The sequence below is a fragment of the Panthera onca genome, chromosome B2 (assembly GCF_046562875.1).
Source record: "Panthera onca isolate mPanOnc1 chromosome B2, mPanOnc1 haplotype 2, whole genome shotgun sequence".
NCBI lineage: Eukaryota > Metazoa > Chordata > Mammalia > Carnivora > Felidae > Panthera > Panthera onca.
The window spans coordinates 33,317,382-33,334,984 of NC_138343.1; the positions used below are offsets into that span (position 1 = coordinate 33,317,382).

At 43.4% G+C, this 17,603-nt stretch overlaps 1 protein-coding gene and 1 pseudogene across 1 annotated transcript in view; one reads left to right on the forward strand and one right to left on the reverse strand.

Annotated features, from left to right (window-relative positions):
- Positions 1–3,382: 3,382 nt before the first annotated feature.
- LOC132666411 (keratin, type II cytoskeletal 8 pseudogene) lies at positions 3,383–5,685 on the reverse strand (annotated as a pseudogene).
- A 3,930-nt stretch (positions 5,686–9,615) lies between these two features.
- BLTP3A (bridge-like lipid transfer protein family member 3A) overlaps positions 9,616–17,603 on the forward strand; it is a 59,214-nt gene continuing 51,226 nt past the window's right edge. The window contains exon 1 of the mRNA XM_060615251.3: positions 9,616–9,931. Coding sequence (XP_060471234.1) covers positions 9,888–9,931 — 44 coding nt within the window. The 5' untranslated portion in view covers positions 9,616–9,887. The remainder of the gene's footprint in view (positions 9,932–17,603) is intronic.

Sequence of the window (17,603 nt, forward strand, 5' to 3'; positions counted from 1 at the left end):
TCCCTGCTATCAGCGCAGAGCCTGATGCAGGGCTCGATCTCATAAACTATGAGATCATGACCTGAGCTGAAATCAAGAGGCATACGCTTAACCGACTGAGCCACCCAGGCACCCCACAGTAAGTTTTTTTAAAATTAATTATCTTTTAATTTACACCCAAGTTAGTTAGCATATAGTGCAACAGTGATTTCAGGAGTAGATTCCTTAATGTCCCTTACCCATTTAGCCCATCCACCCTCCCACAACCCCTCCAGCAACCCTCTGGTTGTTCTCTATATTTAAGAGTCTCTTATGTTTTGTCCTCCTCCTTGTTTTTATATTATTTTTGCTTCCCTTCCCTTATGTTTATCTGTTTTGTAGCTTAAAGTCCTCATATGAGTGAAGTCATATGATATTTGTCACAGTAAGGTATTTTTTTAAAAACGTATATACATTGTTTTTTTTCAGACATAATGCTATTGCACACTTAATAAGACTACAGTATACTATAAACTTACATGTACTAAGAAACCAAAAAACTTATTTGACTTGTCTTATTGTGATACTTGCTTTATTGTGGTGGTCTGGAAGGAACCAAACTCAGCCTGCAATATCTCTGAGATATGCCTGTATCCATTTCCTGGGTTTTATGTTTTATTGTAGTTATGTAAGAGGTAACCATTGCAGGAAAGCTGGTGAAGGGTACACAGGGCTTCTCTGTATGATCTTCACAACTTCCTATGAATCTATAACTAATTCAAAATAAAATGTTAAAAACATTAAAGAAAATGTTTGGACTTAGGCTTCCAGAAAGATGGAGTAGATGTACTTTTCCCTATCCTACTGCTAAGTATAACTAAAACCCTAGAATGAATGTGTGTGTATGCGTGTGTGCGCCGTGTGTGTGTGTGTGTGTAAAACAAGCGTAAGAAGACTGAAAGGTGGAAAGAAGGCAGACCTTGGGACCCAAGGAACAACATAATGAGCTCTGGATTTTTCTTTTTGCTTCATATAGGCCAGACTTGGGAACAGAAGAAGCTAGCAACCAAGAAATACTCATAGGCCATAGACAAAGCACACCCCAAGAAAAGCCTGCTTGCTTGCTTTTAAAAAAGTTTTTCAAATGTTTATATATATTTTTGAGAGAGAGTGTGTGAGCAGGGAGGGGCAGAGAGAGAGAGGGAAATACAGAATCCAAAGTAGGCTCCAGGCTCTGAGCTGTCAGTACAGAGCCCAACGTGGGGCTTGAACTCACAAACCCAGAGATCATGACCTGCACTGAAGTCGGGTACTTAACCAACTAAGCCACCCAGGTGCCCTGGAAAGCCTGCTTTCTACAGCCAAAGGACTAGAAAAGAGACAGCAAGATAGAAAACTTTTAGACAATAACCACTTTACTCCAGCCAAACACCACAGAAAAAACCCTGGCCCTATTCCTACTTGTGCCACAAAAACCAAGCGGGGCACTTACTCTTCTACCTTTGTGAGGCTGTATTGAAATTCCCCAGTATTGAAATTCCCCAAACTCCTGCTGGGGTGGTATCAGAGAAGGCCAAATAAGGAGCTGAGATTAGCACCCCCATCAGTCAATAACAAGGCACCCAGCCTTCCTGACAGAGGTAATGGCAGAAGAGGCCTAGGTAGGACCTTAAGGACTTTCAACAATGTCCAGTGGTCATGAGGCTGCACACACCCCCATGTCAGTGGATCCCTTATGAGGGGCTGTGTGCTACACCCTGCTAGGGAAGTATACGTTGAGCCCTACTAGAGAGCCAGGACGCCCATCTTAGCCTAGCAGTAATGAGGAACCCTTCCCTTGTGTGTCCAAGGAGGCTGATTGTCAACCTGGACTTCTATATAGCTTCACCTGACAGTAGCAAGAGGGCCCCTCTCCATTTTGCCAGACCAGTGTGAGAAAAAGTCAGCAAAACAGAAGGTTTAAATAAGATCCAGAGTCTTATAATACGAAAATGTCCAGGTTTCAATCTAAAATCACTCATCATACCAAGAATCAGGAAGATCTCAAATTGAATTTAAAAAAGTAATCAGTAGATGTCAAAACCAAGATGGCAGAGAGGCTAGAATTATTTGACAAGATTTTAGAGCAGCTATCATAAAAATGCTTTGATGAGCAATTATGAACATGCTCAAAACCAATGAAGAAATAGAAAGTCTCAGCAAAGAAATAGAAGACATGAAGAAGAAGCAAATGGAAATTTTGGAATCAAAAAACAAAAAATTCAGTGGATGGGCTTAACAGCAAACAATCAGTAACATGAAATAATCAGTAAACTTAAGCATAGAACAGTAAAAATACCCAGTCTGAACAATAGAGAGAAAATAAAAAAAAAAAAAAAAAAAAAAAAAAGGTAGAACTTAAGGGACCTGTGGGACATAACAAAAGTCTAATATTCATGTTGTCAGAGCCCCAGGAGGAAAAAAAGGAAAGAGCCAAAGAGTGCACTAGAACAAATAATTGTTGAAAACGTCCCAGATTTGTAAGAGACATAAACCTATATATTCAAGAAATTGAATGACCCTCAATCAGGATAACTCATATACTTTTTTCCCCCAAGATTTTATTTTTAAGTAATCTCTCTGCCCAGAGTAGGGCTCAAATTTACGACCCCAAGATTAAGAGTCACATGCTCCATCAACTGAGCCAGCCAGGTGTCCTTCAATCAGGATAATTCAAAGAAATCCACATCAAGTTATGTCAGAGTCAAACTTGTGAAAACTAAAGACAAAAAGTTTGAAAACAGCCAGAGAAAAATGATACCTTATTCTTGAGGGAAAACAATTTGAAGGACAGATGTCTCATCAGAAACAATGGACACCAGAGGGAAGTGGCAGAATAGTTTTCAAGAGCTGAAAGAAAAGAGCTGTCAGCCCAGAATCCAATATCCAGTAAAAATATGCTTCAGGAATAAATGGGAAATAAAGATGTCCTCTGATGAAAGAAAACTAAGAGAATTTACTGCTAGCAGACCTACTTTAAAAGAATGGCTAAAAAGTTCTCAAAACAGAAAGGAAACAATGAATGAATGAATCCCATAACATCAAGAATGAAGGAAACACAGTAAGCAGAACTATGGGTAAGCATAATTAGACTACTTTTCCTGAGTTTGCTAAATTATGTTGGATGATCAAAGCAAAAATTATGATGCTGATTAATGTAGCTCCGAATGTATACAGAGAAAATATTTAAGGCAATTATACCTATGGGAGGGAAAAGAGACCTAAAGGGAGGTGAATTTTCTGCACTTCACTTGAACTGGTAACTGACAGTAGAGTAGGCTGTGATAAGACTGTGATATAAATAATGTAATAACTAGAGAATCAACTAAAAGCTATGCATCTAAAAGCTCTAAATACACAAAAACACTATAGTTTCCTCATTTCAAAACTTCTTACAAAGTTATACTAATCAAGACACTGTGCTATTGGTGTAAGGATGGACATACAGATGAATGGAATAGAAAGAATCGAGAATCCAGAAATGGATTGTGACTTTTATCAGCAATTGATTTTCACCAAGACATTCCAACGGGGAAAGATGATTCAACAAATGATGCTAAGACAACTGGATATCCACATAAGAAGTAAATGAAGTCGGTCGCATTTATCACACCACATACAAAAATGAACTCAAAATGGATAAAATTCCTAAATATCAGAGCTAAAACTTTTAGAAGAAAAATAGATGTAAATCTTCCTGACCTTGGATTATACAACTATTCCTTAGATGTAACACCACAAGCACAGCAACAAAAGAAAAAAAAAGAAAGAAAGAAACTGAATATCATCAAAATTAAAAATTTTTGTGCTTCAGGGGTGCCTGGTTGGCTCAGTCAGTGGAGCGTGCGACTCTTGGTCTCTGGTCATGAGTTTGAGGCCCATATTGGGTGTAGAGATTATGTAAATCAACAACAACAAGCAAACAAACTAAAAAAAGACTTTGAGGGGGCGGTTGGCAGAGCCATCTGAGGCTTTATTTGGGAAAAGACACTTGAATTGGCTTTTAGTTGGGGTCATGGGCAAGAGGGGTACCCAGGGCAGTGGACTTCTCCTAAGGATAGGCTGAGGATGGGCTGAGTATTAGGTGGGCCTCCTGTTCCCGACGCTGCCCTGCATGGCTCCTTCCCCCCGCAGGCTGGTTGTTCACTTGGATAGGACATCAGACGACTCGGACATCAGCTTCCCATCACAGATCTCAATCTTCTATACCACCACAGACTTGGAGGAACTGACACGGCTGAGGGAAGTGGAGCCCCTGCCAGGACCGAAGCTGGACTGGAAGGTACTCAGGCCAAAGCGGAGACCAGGGCTCGTGAGGCTCCCATAGGCTGAGCCCAGCCCACCTGAGTAGCCGCTGGTGGTCTTAGTGTGGATACTCATGGTCTGCATCCCAGACTCCAGCCTGCTCTCCTCACCTTCTAGCAGCTTGTGGCAGATGGTGATCCCAATGTTCAGAGCCAGCTTGATGTTCATGAGCTCCTGGTACTCCCGCAGCTGCTGGGCCATGTCCTGCTTGGCTTGCTGCAGGGAGGCTTCTAGCTCGGCCACCTTAGCATGGGCATCCTTAACGGCCAGCTCCCCACGCTGCTCAGCATCAGCTATGGTGGCTTCCAGGAAAGCCCTCTGGTTTTTGAGGCCCTTGATCTCAGCATGGAGTTGGCTGATGTTCTGGTTCACCTCGGAAATCTCCGTCTTCGTGTGACGGAGGTCATCTCCGTGCTTCCCAGCCAATGTCTGCAACTCCTCATACTTGATCTGGTACATGGTCTCAGCCTCGGCCTGGCTGCGGTTGGCAATTTCCTTGTACTGGGCCTTAACCTCAACCATGATGCCATCCAGGTCCGGGGAGTGGCTGTCGTCCACGGGCAGCACCACAGACGTGTCCCAGAATTACAGCTGCCTTAAGAAGTTGATCTCGTCGGTCAGCCCTTCCAAGTGGGACTCCAGCTCCACCTTGTTCACGTAAGCTTCATCCACACCCTTCTCGGTGAGGACAAATTTGTTCTCCATGTCTGCACATTCTTTGATCTCCTCCTCATACTTATTCTTGAAGTCCTCCACCAGGCTCTGCATGTTGCCAACCTCCACCTCCAGCTTCAACTTCTCCTGGCCCAGGGTGTCCAGCTGCCGCTGAAGGTTGTTGATGTAACTCTCGAACATCTTGTCGAGGTTGCTCCGAGCAGTGTTCTGCTGCTCTAGGAGGCTCCACTTGGTCTCCAGAATCTTGTTCTGCTGCTCCAGATGCTGCACCTTGTCGACGAAGGAGGCAAACTTGTTGTTGACGCTCTTAATCTGTTCCTTCTCCTGGGTACACACAGCCTGGATGTTGGGGTCCACCTCCAGCTTAAGGGGGTTCAGCAGGCTCTGGTTCACTGAGACAGCCGTGATGTCCCCCATACCCCCCAGCCCTGCTGTAGCCCCCAATCACACTCATGCTGCTGCCCAGGCCACCCCTGAAGCTGCTTCCCCTGCCCACCTGGGACAGGGAAGAGCTGATGTGGGAGTCAGGTGCATTAGTGAAGAGGTGGCTGCTGAAGGCCCGGGGGTCGGAGGTGGACACCTTGTAAGAGTTCTGGGTCACCCTGCTGGACATGGTGGAGGCTGGAGTGGAGGCGAGTAGGCTGAACCTGACTGAGGTTCGAGAAAGAGCTGAGAAGTTGCTTCTAGGGTCTAAAAGAGACTTTTTGTGCATCAAAGGACACAATCAGGAAAATGAAAAGATGACTCACAGAATTGGAGAATTTTTTGCAAATAATATATCTGACAAAGGATTTGTATCTGGAATATAAAAAGAACTATTGCAACTCAATGACAAAAAGACAACCTGATTTAAAAGGAATCTGAATAGATATTTCTCCAAAGAAGATATACAATGGCTTCTAAGCCATGAAAAGATGCTCAACATCATTAGCTATCAAGGAAATATACACAAATTCTTAAGCAAATATTAACAATAGAATTCAGCAATCTATGAAAGTAATTATATACCATGGCCAAATGAGGTTTATTCTAGGGATGCAGGCTGGTTCAGAATTTGAAAGTCCATCAGTGTAATACACCATGTTAACAGGGTAAAGAAAAATCATATGAATATAACATCCAATGCAGAAAAAAAACATTTGAAAAAATTGAACATTTATTCTTGATAAAAACTCTCAGAAAAGTAGGACTAGAGGAGAACTTCCTTAACTTGATAAAGAGCATCCACAAAAAATCTACAGTTAACGTTATACTTAATGGTGAAAGACTGAATGCTTTCCTACTAAGACTGGGAACAGAGAAAGTATGTGTGCTTTCATTGTTACAGCATTCCAACTGGTCTTAAGGGTCCTTTTGCTTCCAGCTTATGCACTCCTTGCTTGCTGACCAAAGTCCCATGGTCTGTAGCAGAACTAACATAGTCTCCTTGAGATTTTCAGACCACTGCCTTAAGCAGTGAAGGACCCATCTTTCTCAGAAGATAAGATCTGACTACGTTCGAAAACAGTCACCACTGGTGTCAGCAAATCTGTTCAGGGTCATGTTGACAAAGGACAAACCCAACCACCTGGGCACCAGCTTCTCCTGCACATAGCCCCCCTCCCTTTTCCCATAACAACTTCTTCTCCTTCTTCTCCCCCTCCCCCTCCTCCTTCATCTTTCTTGTTTTAGAGAGAGACAGAGCATGAAAAGCAGAGAGAATCAGAGGGAAAGAGAGAGAATCCCAAGCAGGCTTCACGCTCAGAGTGAGGTCTGATGCAGGGCTTGATCCCATGACCGTGAGATCACAACCAGAGCCAAAATCAAGAGTCATTTGCTCAACTGATTGAGCCACTCAGGCACCCCACCCCCATGACTACTCCCTTAAAACCTTCCATCTTCCCTGGTTGCTGGCTTCCTGAATAAAGCAACCTTTCCTTCCACAGGGATCACTTGCCTCCCAAGTATTGATTGAGTGGCAAGCAGCAGAACCTGTTCTCTATCTGGTAACATCACCAGACCTATTAAACAAAGTGCCAGGAATTGTAGCCTGCTCTATAAGTCAAGAAAAGGAAATAAAAGACATTCATATCAGAAAAGTAGAAATGCTCTGTATACGGAGTGTATTAATGTCAATATTCTGGTTTGTGATATCATACTGCAGTTTTACAACATGTTACCCTTGGGGGAACTGAGTAAAGGATACAGGAATATCTTTGCATTATTTCTTCCAACTGAAAGTTAGCATACAATCATCTCAAAATGTTTAACTTTAAAAAAAAGTATGGATTGGGCCCAAGTTCCTTTTGTTTATTTATATTTTATTTTAAAAGTATTTTTTTAAACGTTTTATTTATTTTTTTTGAGACAGAGAGAGACAGAGCATGGATGGGGGAGGGGCAGAGAGAGAGGGAGACACAGAATCGGAAGCAGGCTCCAGGCTCTGAGCCATCAGCCCAGAGCCCGACGCGGGGCTCGAACGCACGGACCGTGAGATCGTGACCTGAGCTGAAGTCAGCTGCTTAACCGACTGAGCCACCCAGGCGCCCGTTAAAAGTATTTTTAAATGTTTATTTATTTTGAGAGAGTGAGAGCGAGCATGAGTGGGAGGGGGTAGAGTGAGAAGAGAGAGAATCTTAAATAGGCTCCACGATGTCAGTGCAGAGCTCATCGTGGGGCTTGATCTCACCAACCGTAAGATCATGACCTGAGCCAAAGCCAAGAGTTGGTTGCTTAACCAACTGAGCCACCAGGGTACCCTCTTTTATTTTTATATGCTTTGCATTCTTAGCATTGCAGGAAAAGATAAACACATTAATATTATTTGTTAGACTATGAATTCTCCTATTCCACTGTCCCTAGAGGGGCCATATTTTTTTTTTAGAGCATGAGTTTTTCCTTTCAACAAAAACAATTCATTCACCAGGCATGATGAATTGTTCAACAAGGATTCTGAGTCTCTGAGCTTGGGGAGGCTTTGTTTTACATAGCTGATGTCAGATATCCAATCAGCTGCTAGGGTTCTCCAGGAAAAGAAGTACAAAATGCAAGAAATTGCCTCAAGGCCGCTACAGCTGGCAGGTGAATTGGGAGGGAGTGATAATGGTCAATAATCCTGGCAAGAAACTTTTTCCATAGGATCTATTGGTTCCTGGAATGTTTTCAGTTGAGAGGTGGGCAGAGGGACAAATAATGATAGACTGTGCAGTCCTGCTGGAGGGATTTGGGTAGTAGAGCACCCAGGCTGAGGATTATTTGCTTCCCTTTTAAAAAGGTAATTTTGGGGGGCGCCTGGGTGGCTCAGTCGGTTGGTCGTCCGACTTCGGCTCAGGTCATGATCTCGCGGGTCCGTGAGTTCGAGCCCCGCGACGGGCTCTGTGCTGACGGCTCGGAGCCTGGAGCCTGTTTCGGATTCTGTGTCTCCCTCTCTCTCTGACCTTCTCCCATTCATGCTCTGTCTCTCTCTGCCTCAAAAATGAATAAACGTTAAAAAAAAAAAAAGGTAATTTTGGGGGCACCTGGGTGGCTCAGTCGGTTGAGCGTCTGACCACTCTGCTCCTGAGTTGGAGCCCCGCATGGGACTCTATGCTGACAGCTCAGAGCCTGGAGCCTGCTTCGGATTCTGTGTCTCCCTCTCTTTCTGCCCCTTCCCCACTCATGTTCTGTCTGTCTGTCTCTCTCAGGAATAAACTTTTTTTTTTAAAGGTAATTTGGGGGAACTTCTAGGGAAAATTGAATTTATTACAAGGTACACATAGGAATACACGAATTTTGTTGGTTATTTTAAAAATTTAACATTTATATAGTTGACCATGCTTAAACTATCTCTGGAATCAGGCAACAATTGTATTATGTGCATGTATTAGGTGCATACATTACCTATTCACAAATATGAATAGCTGGCCAGATTTCCTATAAGCCTGTCTCAGAGAGTATTTTACCAGGATTTTGCTCTACGATTTAAGTCCAAAAAACTGCCATCTTTTCATCTTTGCCACCGGTTCTACAGGTGTCCCCCAGCATATGGGTTACACTTTTAAATGCACGAACGAAATAGAGTGGAAATAGCAACTAGATTGAGAGGAAGAACACTTGGGTTCTAGTCCTGAGTCTCACTAAGTAGTTGTGGCTGTGGGCAAGCTTTTTCAACTATTTTCCTGGGCTTCAGTTCCTTACGTGTTGGGTAAACATTTGCCTATTGGTTAGCCAGGGAGAGATTAAGAGGAGCACCAAGATAGACGGTGACGCGGCGCCCCCTTCTCAGTTCTTTAGCACAAAGCAGCAGACCGCGGTGGTTCTAAGGGTCCGTGACGTTCTTGAGACTATTTGTCACTCCTCAGTCCGATTCCTGGAGTGGAGTTAGTTGGTGCTCAACCAATAAAGAATGACCGTGTGAAGGAAGTGAACGAGAAATGGGCCAGGGGCTGCGCAATTATCTGGCGAATTCCTGCCAAAAATTACAAACATGCCGCCTTTTCCCTTATGTTTCAAAGCAATTGCCGGAGTGTGAACCTTGTATAGTTCGGAGGCGAAACCTTTCAGTGGCTGACCGCAGGGCAGAAAGAGAGAGAGTACGGAGCTAGCTCTCCCACCCGTCGCTGCGCGTGCGCGCGCTCGCCCCGCCCCTCACCACGCGCCAGCCCCGCCCCTCGTCACGCGCGCCCCTCTCGCAGCGCGCGCCTCCGGCCGCTGCGAGCCGGGCTAGCAGCGCGCGGTCTTCGCGTCTCTCCCCGCTGGCTACCGCGGCGCCGCGCGGGTGGGTGGGATCGTGGCGGAGCTCCCGGAGCCGGGGCAGGGGCGGGAGAGCGCCATGGCGGCGGCTGTGGCGGCGGCATCCGGTCCCCGCGCCGCGGCGAGTTGAGGGGCCGCCTCTTCACGACTGAGGAGGCCACAGCTGCCCGCCTGCCTTCCACGCGGGCCGCGGCTCCGGCATGGCCGGGATCATTAAGAAGCAGATCCTGAAGCACCTGTCCCGGTGAGAGCGCCAGCGCCGGCCCCCAGCCGTCCCGGGGCCCTTCCTAACCCCCTTCAACCCTCCTCCCGTACCCCCTGCTTCGGGCCGGTCTCCCTCTCTTCAGCCCGAGCCGGGACTCCGTGGCGGCCCTCGCCTCAACTCGAGCTGGACAGCCTCCGGCCCGCTCCGCTGGCCCCGACCGTTGTCACCACTCTTCTTCCCTCGCCCTGGGCCCTCCAGTGCTGGGCGCTCCTGCCCTCGGGGGGGACTCCAGGCTCTCCCCTCCACTCTCGCAGCCTCCGTATCCCTCCTGGCCGGCCGCCCCCGCACTCAGTTCCCACACAGCCGAACAGGTCACCCCGTCCTCGCTTGCACGTCCCCCAGACACTCAGACCGTCCCCTCCGAGGCCCCCAGGGATGCCACCCTTTCCTGTCCGACCCTGCCTTTTCCTCTCCCCTTTGGTTCCTCTGCCCGCCTCCTTACCGGCCCCACCAACCCTTCCACCGCTTCCTCTCTCTCTCCTTCCTGGTACCAGGTCCAGACTAGACCCTTTATTCTCCGGCCTCTTCTAAATAACCGTGACCCCTAGTCCTTCATAATGCATTTTCCGCTCGGATTTCCAACTCCGACACTGGTTTCTTCCTTCCTAGAAGCTCCCAGCTCCTCCACTTCTTTGGCTGACCCTGTTGCATTACCCCTGGAAAGGATATAATCCCTGCACCCGGGGCCATTCCCTTGATCTCTTTTCTCCCTCCTTTGCTTCTCTTCTCATTACACAAACTAAATGGATAAAGGTGATGAGAGTTGGGCATAAAGTTTCAACAACCTTCCCTTTAAGATGTGGAGGATTTTTGACAGCCTGTGAAATGAACTAACAAAGTCCACTTCTTTGCAGCCATTTATTAAGCAATGTTATGTCCCTCAGTAATTTGGGGGGGAGGAGGCTGGTGTCCGGCAAAACAGTTTCCAGTAACTGAGTAACTGCTGACTCCTGTGTTACCGTTGCAGGTTGTCAGAACCAGTATGTGCAAAAATTGGAAGCCTTTCACTTAGTTTTTGCTTCTTATTCCAAGGCAGGATTTGGGAATGCCTTAATACTTTTAACCAGCCTTTGTATCTCAAGGGGAGACGGATTCAACCCTTGTCCACACTGATCAGTGGTTTTCAGGAGGTGGGATTAGGGGGGTGTCGCTAGTCAACAGGGGGCACAGGGGCCTTGGACCAATGTACCTTTCCTGGTCTTTTCACTGGATTGATGAGTGGTATGGTGAGAAGCTTTTGCTGCCGCTGCATCCCCCTTTCTGGCTGATACTCTGGCTTATTTACTGTTCTTTGATTTTAGACTTTAGTAATTAGATTCAGATACATCTGTTAGTTAATCACCATGTTGTAAAAGTAAAAGCAGATTGGAGGCTGGGACTGGAAAGTGCCTTTGGACCCTTTACTCAGATTAGTTTTCTAATATATTATTTTTCAGGTAGCATTCATCTGGGGTGTTCCATGAGTTTGGTGGTTCTGTATAAAGATTTAAAAGTAGGACTAATGGGGGCGCCTGGCTGGCTCAATGGATAGAGGATCTGACTCTTGATCTCAGGGTCCTGAGTCACTTAAAAAAAAGGTAGGACTAGGGGCACTGGGTGGTTCAGTCTGTTGAGGGTCCTACTTTGGCTCAGGTCATGATCCTGTGGTTCATGAGTTCGAGCCTCGCATCAGGCTCTGTGCTGACAGCTCAGAGCCTGGAGCCTGCTTCAAATCCTGTGTCTCCCTCTCTTTCTGCCCCTCCCCCACTGGTGTGCGCGCGCGCGCGCTCTCTCTCTCTCTCTCAAAAATAAACATTAAAAAGGTAGGACTAATGAATGTGAGTGGTACAGAAAATTTAACTAAAGGAAAACTATTCATTTAAATAAACATAGAATCAGAGAATTTTAGGATTTAGAGATGATCTCACCCAACATAGCCTCGTGTTTAAGAGCCCAGGCTCTTTCTGGTTTACTTTCTTCAACTGTAAAATGAAGACAATAATAGTATCTAACTCAAAGGGTTATTGTGAGGGTTACATGAATAAATATATGTAGACTTAGCACAGTGCCTAGCACATAGTAAGTGCTCAGTTAAACATGGGCTGTAGTTATTTTGAGGGCCATGACTTGGGTGACAATTTGATATAAGCCATAGACTTCTCCAGAAAAATACACATATGCAAACAGGTAATTTTTATATAAATTCTGGCGGAGAGTTATTAACCCCCAAAGCACATGCCTGAATCTTTCAAGGGATCCTGGAACTAGGTGAATAACCCCTGACTAGTTAGTTTCACTCTCCTCATTTTATGGCTGAGGAAACTAAAGCCCAGAGAGGATAAGCAACTTGCCCAAGTTGCAATGGAAGGTAAAGCAATGGACTAGAATCCAGCTTAGTGCACATATATTCTGTGTACTCTCTATGAATATAAAGTTTTTAAAGAAAAAATTTAATACTATACACTGACCTATTCAGTGGATCCTTGGAGATGAACAAAGTATCTCTTTTAGATGAAGTAGGAGTAGGTATGACAGACATTGGGAGAAATTTCTGGCTTCCTCAGTGTTGTGCGGTTGATAGGGAAGAGGAAGAGAAGGTTATTTGGGTCTGCAATATCAGGGCTCCAGGAAAAAGGTGGTAGGACATGGATCTATTTGAGGGACAGATCAGACTCCTTGGGCCTTTGGCCTAATCCTGTATGACATTTGTGTCTTTGTATGGTCTCTACGATACCTGCAGAGGCTGGCCTGCCTGGAGGGAAGCCACAGCTTCTGTGGCTTGCCATATCTCATGGAGAAAGAGAAGAGAAGGTATACTGAGTTACCTCAGTATGTTAAATAAATATTTGTAGGTGTTTAATAATTACTTGTGGATGATGACAGTGCCACTTGACCTGGAGGAGAGTGTCTTAACAGCAGGAAGGATATTTCAGTGACTCTCTCTCATGTTTAATTTTGGTCATGAAGTATAAGATATTAAAGTGTTTTGTTAGAATGCATCCTTCTTATCAGTAGAGTATTTTGGTAAACAAGATTTGAGAGAAGTGGTCATCAAGATGTTTTTGTTAAGTGCCAGCTCTAGGCCTGGCCCTGATCTGGTCACTGGGGATTCAGCAGGGAAGAAATGTAAATATCTTTTAAGGGCTTTAGCCTATGGTTTGGATGACTGCTGTGTAATACAAATAGTTTCAATATGCAGTATTCATTTAAATTGACCCAGGAGGAGACCTTTACTTAGAAACAAAAGTAATCATTAAAAAAAATCCAAAATTGATTTTTCACTAAATTAGATTATTTTTGTTTTAGCTCACTGTAGCTAATGTCCTTTTGTAAGAAATGTGATTGATTGTCAAGTAAGTCAAGGGACTGTGGCTCATGGAAAGAGCATGGGACTCTGGAGTCAGAGAAGCCTGATTCACCTTCCAGCTCTGCCCTTTTGAATGGGTCAGCCTTTCTGAGCCTTAGTTTTCTTATCTGTAAAAGATGAGAATAATGAAGAATACTAAGTACCTAGCACATTGTTTTGAAGATTGGGGATAAAGTATTTATTACAGGGCCCAGCATATAAGTAGGGTTTAATAAAGAGTAGCTATTATAACATGACCAGAGAAGTTAGGAATACCTCCATAGTATGGGTGACAGCAACCCACTTGACTGGCTCTTTTAGAAACCTACCAGAAGTCTTAATTATTTACTCTAAATAGCTGCAAGAAATGTGACCCCGAGTGACAGAGAGACGGCTGATAGGCATGATAGATATTTTAAAAACAAGTATTAATGAAATCCAGAGGCATACAAGATTTCAGAGTCCTCTTGGAGAATAAGAGACCCTACTGTGAGCTCAGCCCTCTTAGTTCGTGATCAGTGCCTCCCCTTGTTATTACTCATCATCCTGAGGAGATCATTGTGGCCAACCCCCAGTGGACAGTGGGGAGCTGCAGGCTCAGAGAAACTGACTGCTGGCCCAGGGTCTGTTTAGGTGAAGATTTATAGGAGTAGTTTTAACTTCCAGGTCATGCCCCTTTTTACTAAACTTTACTTATTATTGCTTTCATTTCCTAAATAATTATTTTGCTCATTTTCTTTTTTTTTTTTCTCATGTGCACAGAGCAAGTGGGAAAGGGGCAGAGGGTGAGTGACAGAATCTTAAGCAGGCTCCACACCCAGTGTGGAGCCCGATACATGGCTGAGACAAAAGTAATCACGATGAGTGGGACGCCTGGGTGGCTCAGTCGGTTAAGCCTCTGACTTCAGCTCAGGTCATGATCTCACAGTTCGTGAGATTGAGCCCCACGTCGGGCTCTGTGCTAACAGCTCAGAGCCTGGAGCCTGCTTCAGATTCTGTGTCTCCCTTTCTCTCTGCCCCTCCCCCACTTGTATTCTGTCTGTCTCTCTGTCTCTCAAAAATAAACATTAAAAAAAAAAATTAAAAAGTAATCATGACTGTGAGATCCTGACCTGAGCCCAAATCAGGAGTCAGACACTTAACCAACTGAGCCAGTCAGGTGCCCTGTGCATTTTCTAGTAATAGTCAAATCTTATATGTCTTTGTTTCCCTTCTTCATTTTCTTGTGTTGCTTCAGAATAAAGCATTTTTTTTTTTAACTTAGCAAATACTTAACGATAATAACCAACTGTATAAATAAGCACTTTACAAGTCTTATAATGATGTAATTCTCAAACTAACCCTATGTGGTAGTTATTAGGCCTATTTTATAGATGAAGAAATGAGGCACAGGGAGGTTAAGAAACTTGCCCAAAATCATAACTAGTAAGTGATGGAACTGAGATTCAAATGTAGGCGTTCTGATTCTCTTTACTGTTAGGCTACTATAAGCTTCCCATCTTCTGAATATTTCAAATTGAGTATACTCTTGTCATCAGCATCCATATGAAGAAACAATATTACCAGCACCTAAGAAGCCCCCTTGTGTCTTCTGTCATTATCTCTACCAAAGAGTAACCACTGTCCTGATTTCTAACAATATAGATTCTACCTGTTTTTGTATTTTATATAAATGGGATCATATATATGCTTCTCTGTCTGGCTTCTTTAGCTCAATGTTATTTTGTGAGATTAATCAAATTGTAGACTCTGCATTTTCATTGCTGTGTGGCATTCTATTATGTGAATATACCTCAATTTATTGATATGTTTTACTATTGATGGACATTTGGTTAGCTTCCCAGTTTGGGCTATAATGAACAGTGCTGGTAGAAACATTCTAGTATATGTCTTTTGGTGAGCAAATGTACACATATCTATTGGGTATATGCATAAGAGTGGAATTTCTGGGTTGTGGGATATGCATATGATAAATTTTAATAGATGTTTTTAAACAGTTTTCCAAAGTGGCTGTACCAATTTCCATTTCCACTGGAAGTGTTTGAGAGTTCTGGATGGTCTGCATCTTTGCCAACACTTGGTATTTTTCGTCTTTTTCATTTTAGCCATTTTGGTGGATATGTTTTGAAAAAAAATTTTTTTTTTTACACTTCATTGTGGTAAACCAGATAGCTACTTTATATTTGCCTCTGTTTAGTTTTTAAATGCTGATCTATTTGTAAATTTTAGTCACAAGCAAATGTCAGAACATCGAAAACATAAGATCTTTTTGGAGAAATGTTCAAATTAGGCAGGTTAAATAAAAATAATTAGGGTAATTTATAACTACCACCCCATAAAATTTCTTACTTGGAATGGTGTCTTGTGTCTTAAAATGTAGCATTTAAAAGTAATAAAAATTTCAAAGCCATACGGTTGTATGTATCTGACACACAATAGCTTAATGTATGGTTCACAAATCATGAAATGACCTGCTTTGAAAAATTGATTGAGACGCACGTCAGTGTAGCAGAAAGAACCAGGACTTTGGATTCCAGAAGGTGGCCGCACATTTTGACTCTGCTGCTTATAAGCTGTGTGTTCAGCAAGTCTTTCAGCTTCTTGAAGCTCAGTTTCCTTATCTGTGAAATGGGAGACAGTGATGCACAGTGTGGTTTTGAGGATTAGAAGTAATTTATAAAAATGCCTGGTTCTGAAAAAGTATTCAATAAATAGTGACTATTACTATTTATCTAGAAGTTGAGCAATCTCAAGAGAGATTGCTATTAGGGGGCGCCTGGGTGGCTCAGTCTGTTAAATGGCCAACTTCGGCTCAGGTCATGATCTCACACTCCGTGGGTTCGAGTCCCGCGTCGGGCTCTGTGCTGACAGCTCAGAGCCTGGAGCCTGTTTCAGATCCTGTGTCTCCCTCTCTCTGACCCTCCCCCGTTCATGCTCTGTCTCTCTCTGTCTCAAAAATAAATAAATGTAAAAAAAAAAAAACCTTAAAAAAAAAAAAAGAGAGATTGCTATTAGTTTCTTTCTTTCTTTCTTTTCTTTCTTTCTTTTTTTTTTTAAGTTTATTTATTTTGAGAGAGCATGCAAGTAGGACAGGGGCAGAGAGAGAGAAAGAGAGAATATCCCAGGCAGGCTCTACACTGTCAGTTCAGAGCCTAGCTCGGGGCTTGAATCCACAAACCATGAGATCTTGACCTGATCCGAAATCAAGAGTCAGATGCTTGACTGACTGAGCCCAACATCTTTAAGGTTGTGGCTAACATATCTAAGGGATTAGACATTTGGGGGGCACCTGGGTGGCTCAGTTGGTTAAACGTCCAGCTTCAGATGCTCTTTGTATCAGTGCTTAAGGAGAGGAGAGAACAGGGGCTATTCCTGTCTATCGCTTTTTGGTTTTTTTGTTTTGTTTTGTTTTGTTTTGTTTTGTTTTGTTTTTTAATATCAAGGCATACTACGAAGAAGAAACTTTGACCTCAGCATGGATGAAATAGCAGAAATATATACATGGAGTTGGGTCCAGTGAATTTACTTATACATAATCTAAGAACATAGCACAATCATATATTGTATTCTTAGAGTGAAAAAAATCAGAGGTCATTTAGATCTCACCTAATATAGAACCTGTTTGGATAATAAATCTGTAAGTATGGCTTTAATCATTGAAAGAAAAAAAAAGATTCTTTTCATCACAGCTCAATTCTCTACACACACTGGAGTGTGTCTTCCTTGATGGCAGGGATAGTGGTCCATTGTCTGCCTTGAAAACCAGAGAGTTTGAAGATGCTTTGAGTGGGTGCAGAAGATGTGTGGAATGGGAATGCATGGCTAGAATTCAGGGAACCTTAAACTTAGGGAGTAGGGATAGTGGTGGGGGGAGACAAAGGGTCAAGGAAATCCAGTATTGTTAAGAGACCTTTTATCATTGTGTGATGAGGCAAGTACTTGCTACTGATGTTGACTTATCAGTATCAGATACTGTAGAACATTTTCCAGTATTTATAAGCAGTAGAATCAATCAGTATCTATATAGTAAAGCAGAAAACAAGTATAAAATATTATAGGTTAGAATTTAGGTAAAGGGTATGTAGTTTGTACCTTCTTGCTACGAACATAAGGACTAGATGTATCATAAATATTTGTTGGATTGACATTGTTTTATTTGCCTACAGCAATGATCATTTTACATATATACTTAATCTGTATAGTCCATTGGTCATGTGTAGCTTGGATGTTAGCCCATTGGTTAAGAAAATTAGAACAGTGGTGCATCTAGGTGGCTCAGTCAGTTAAGTATTTGACTCTTGGTTTTGGCTCAGGTCATGATCTCAC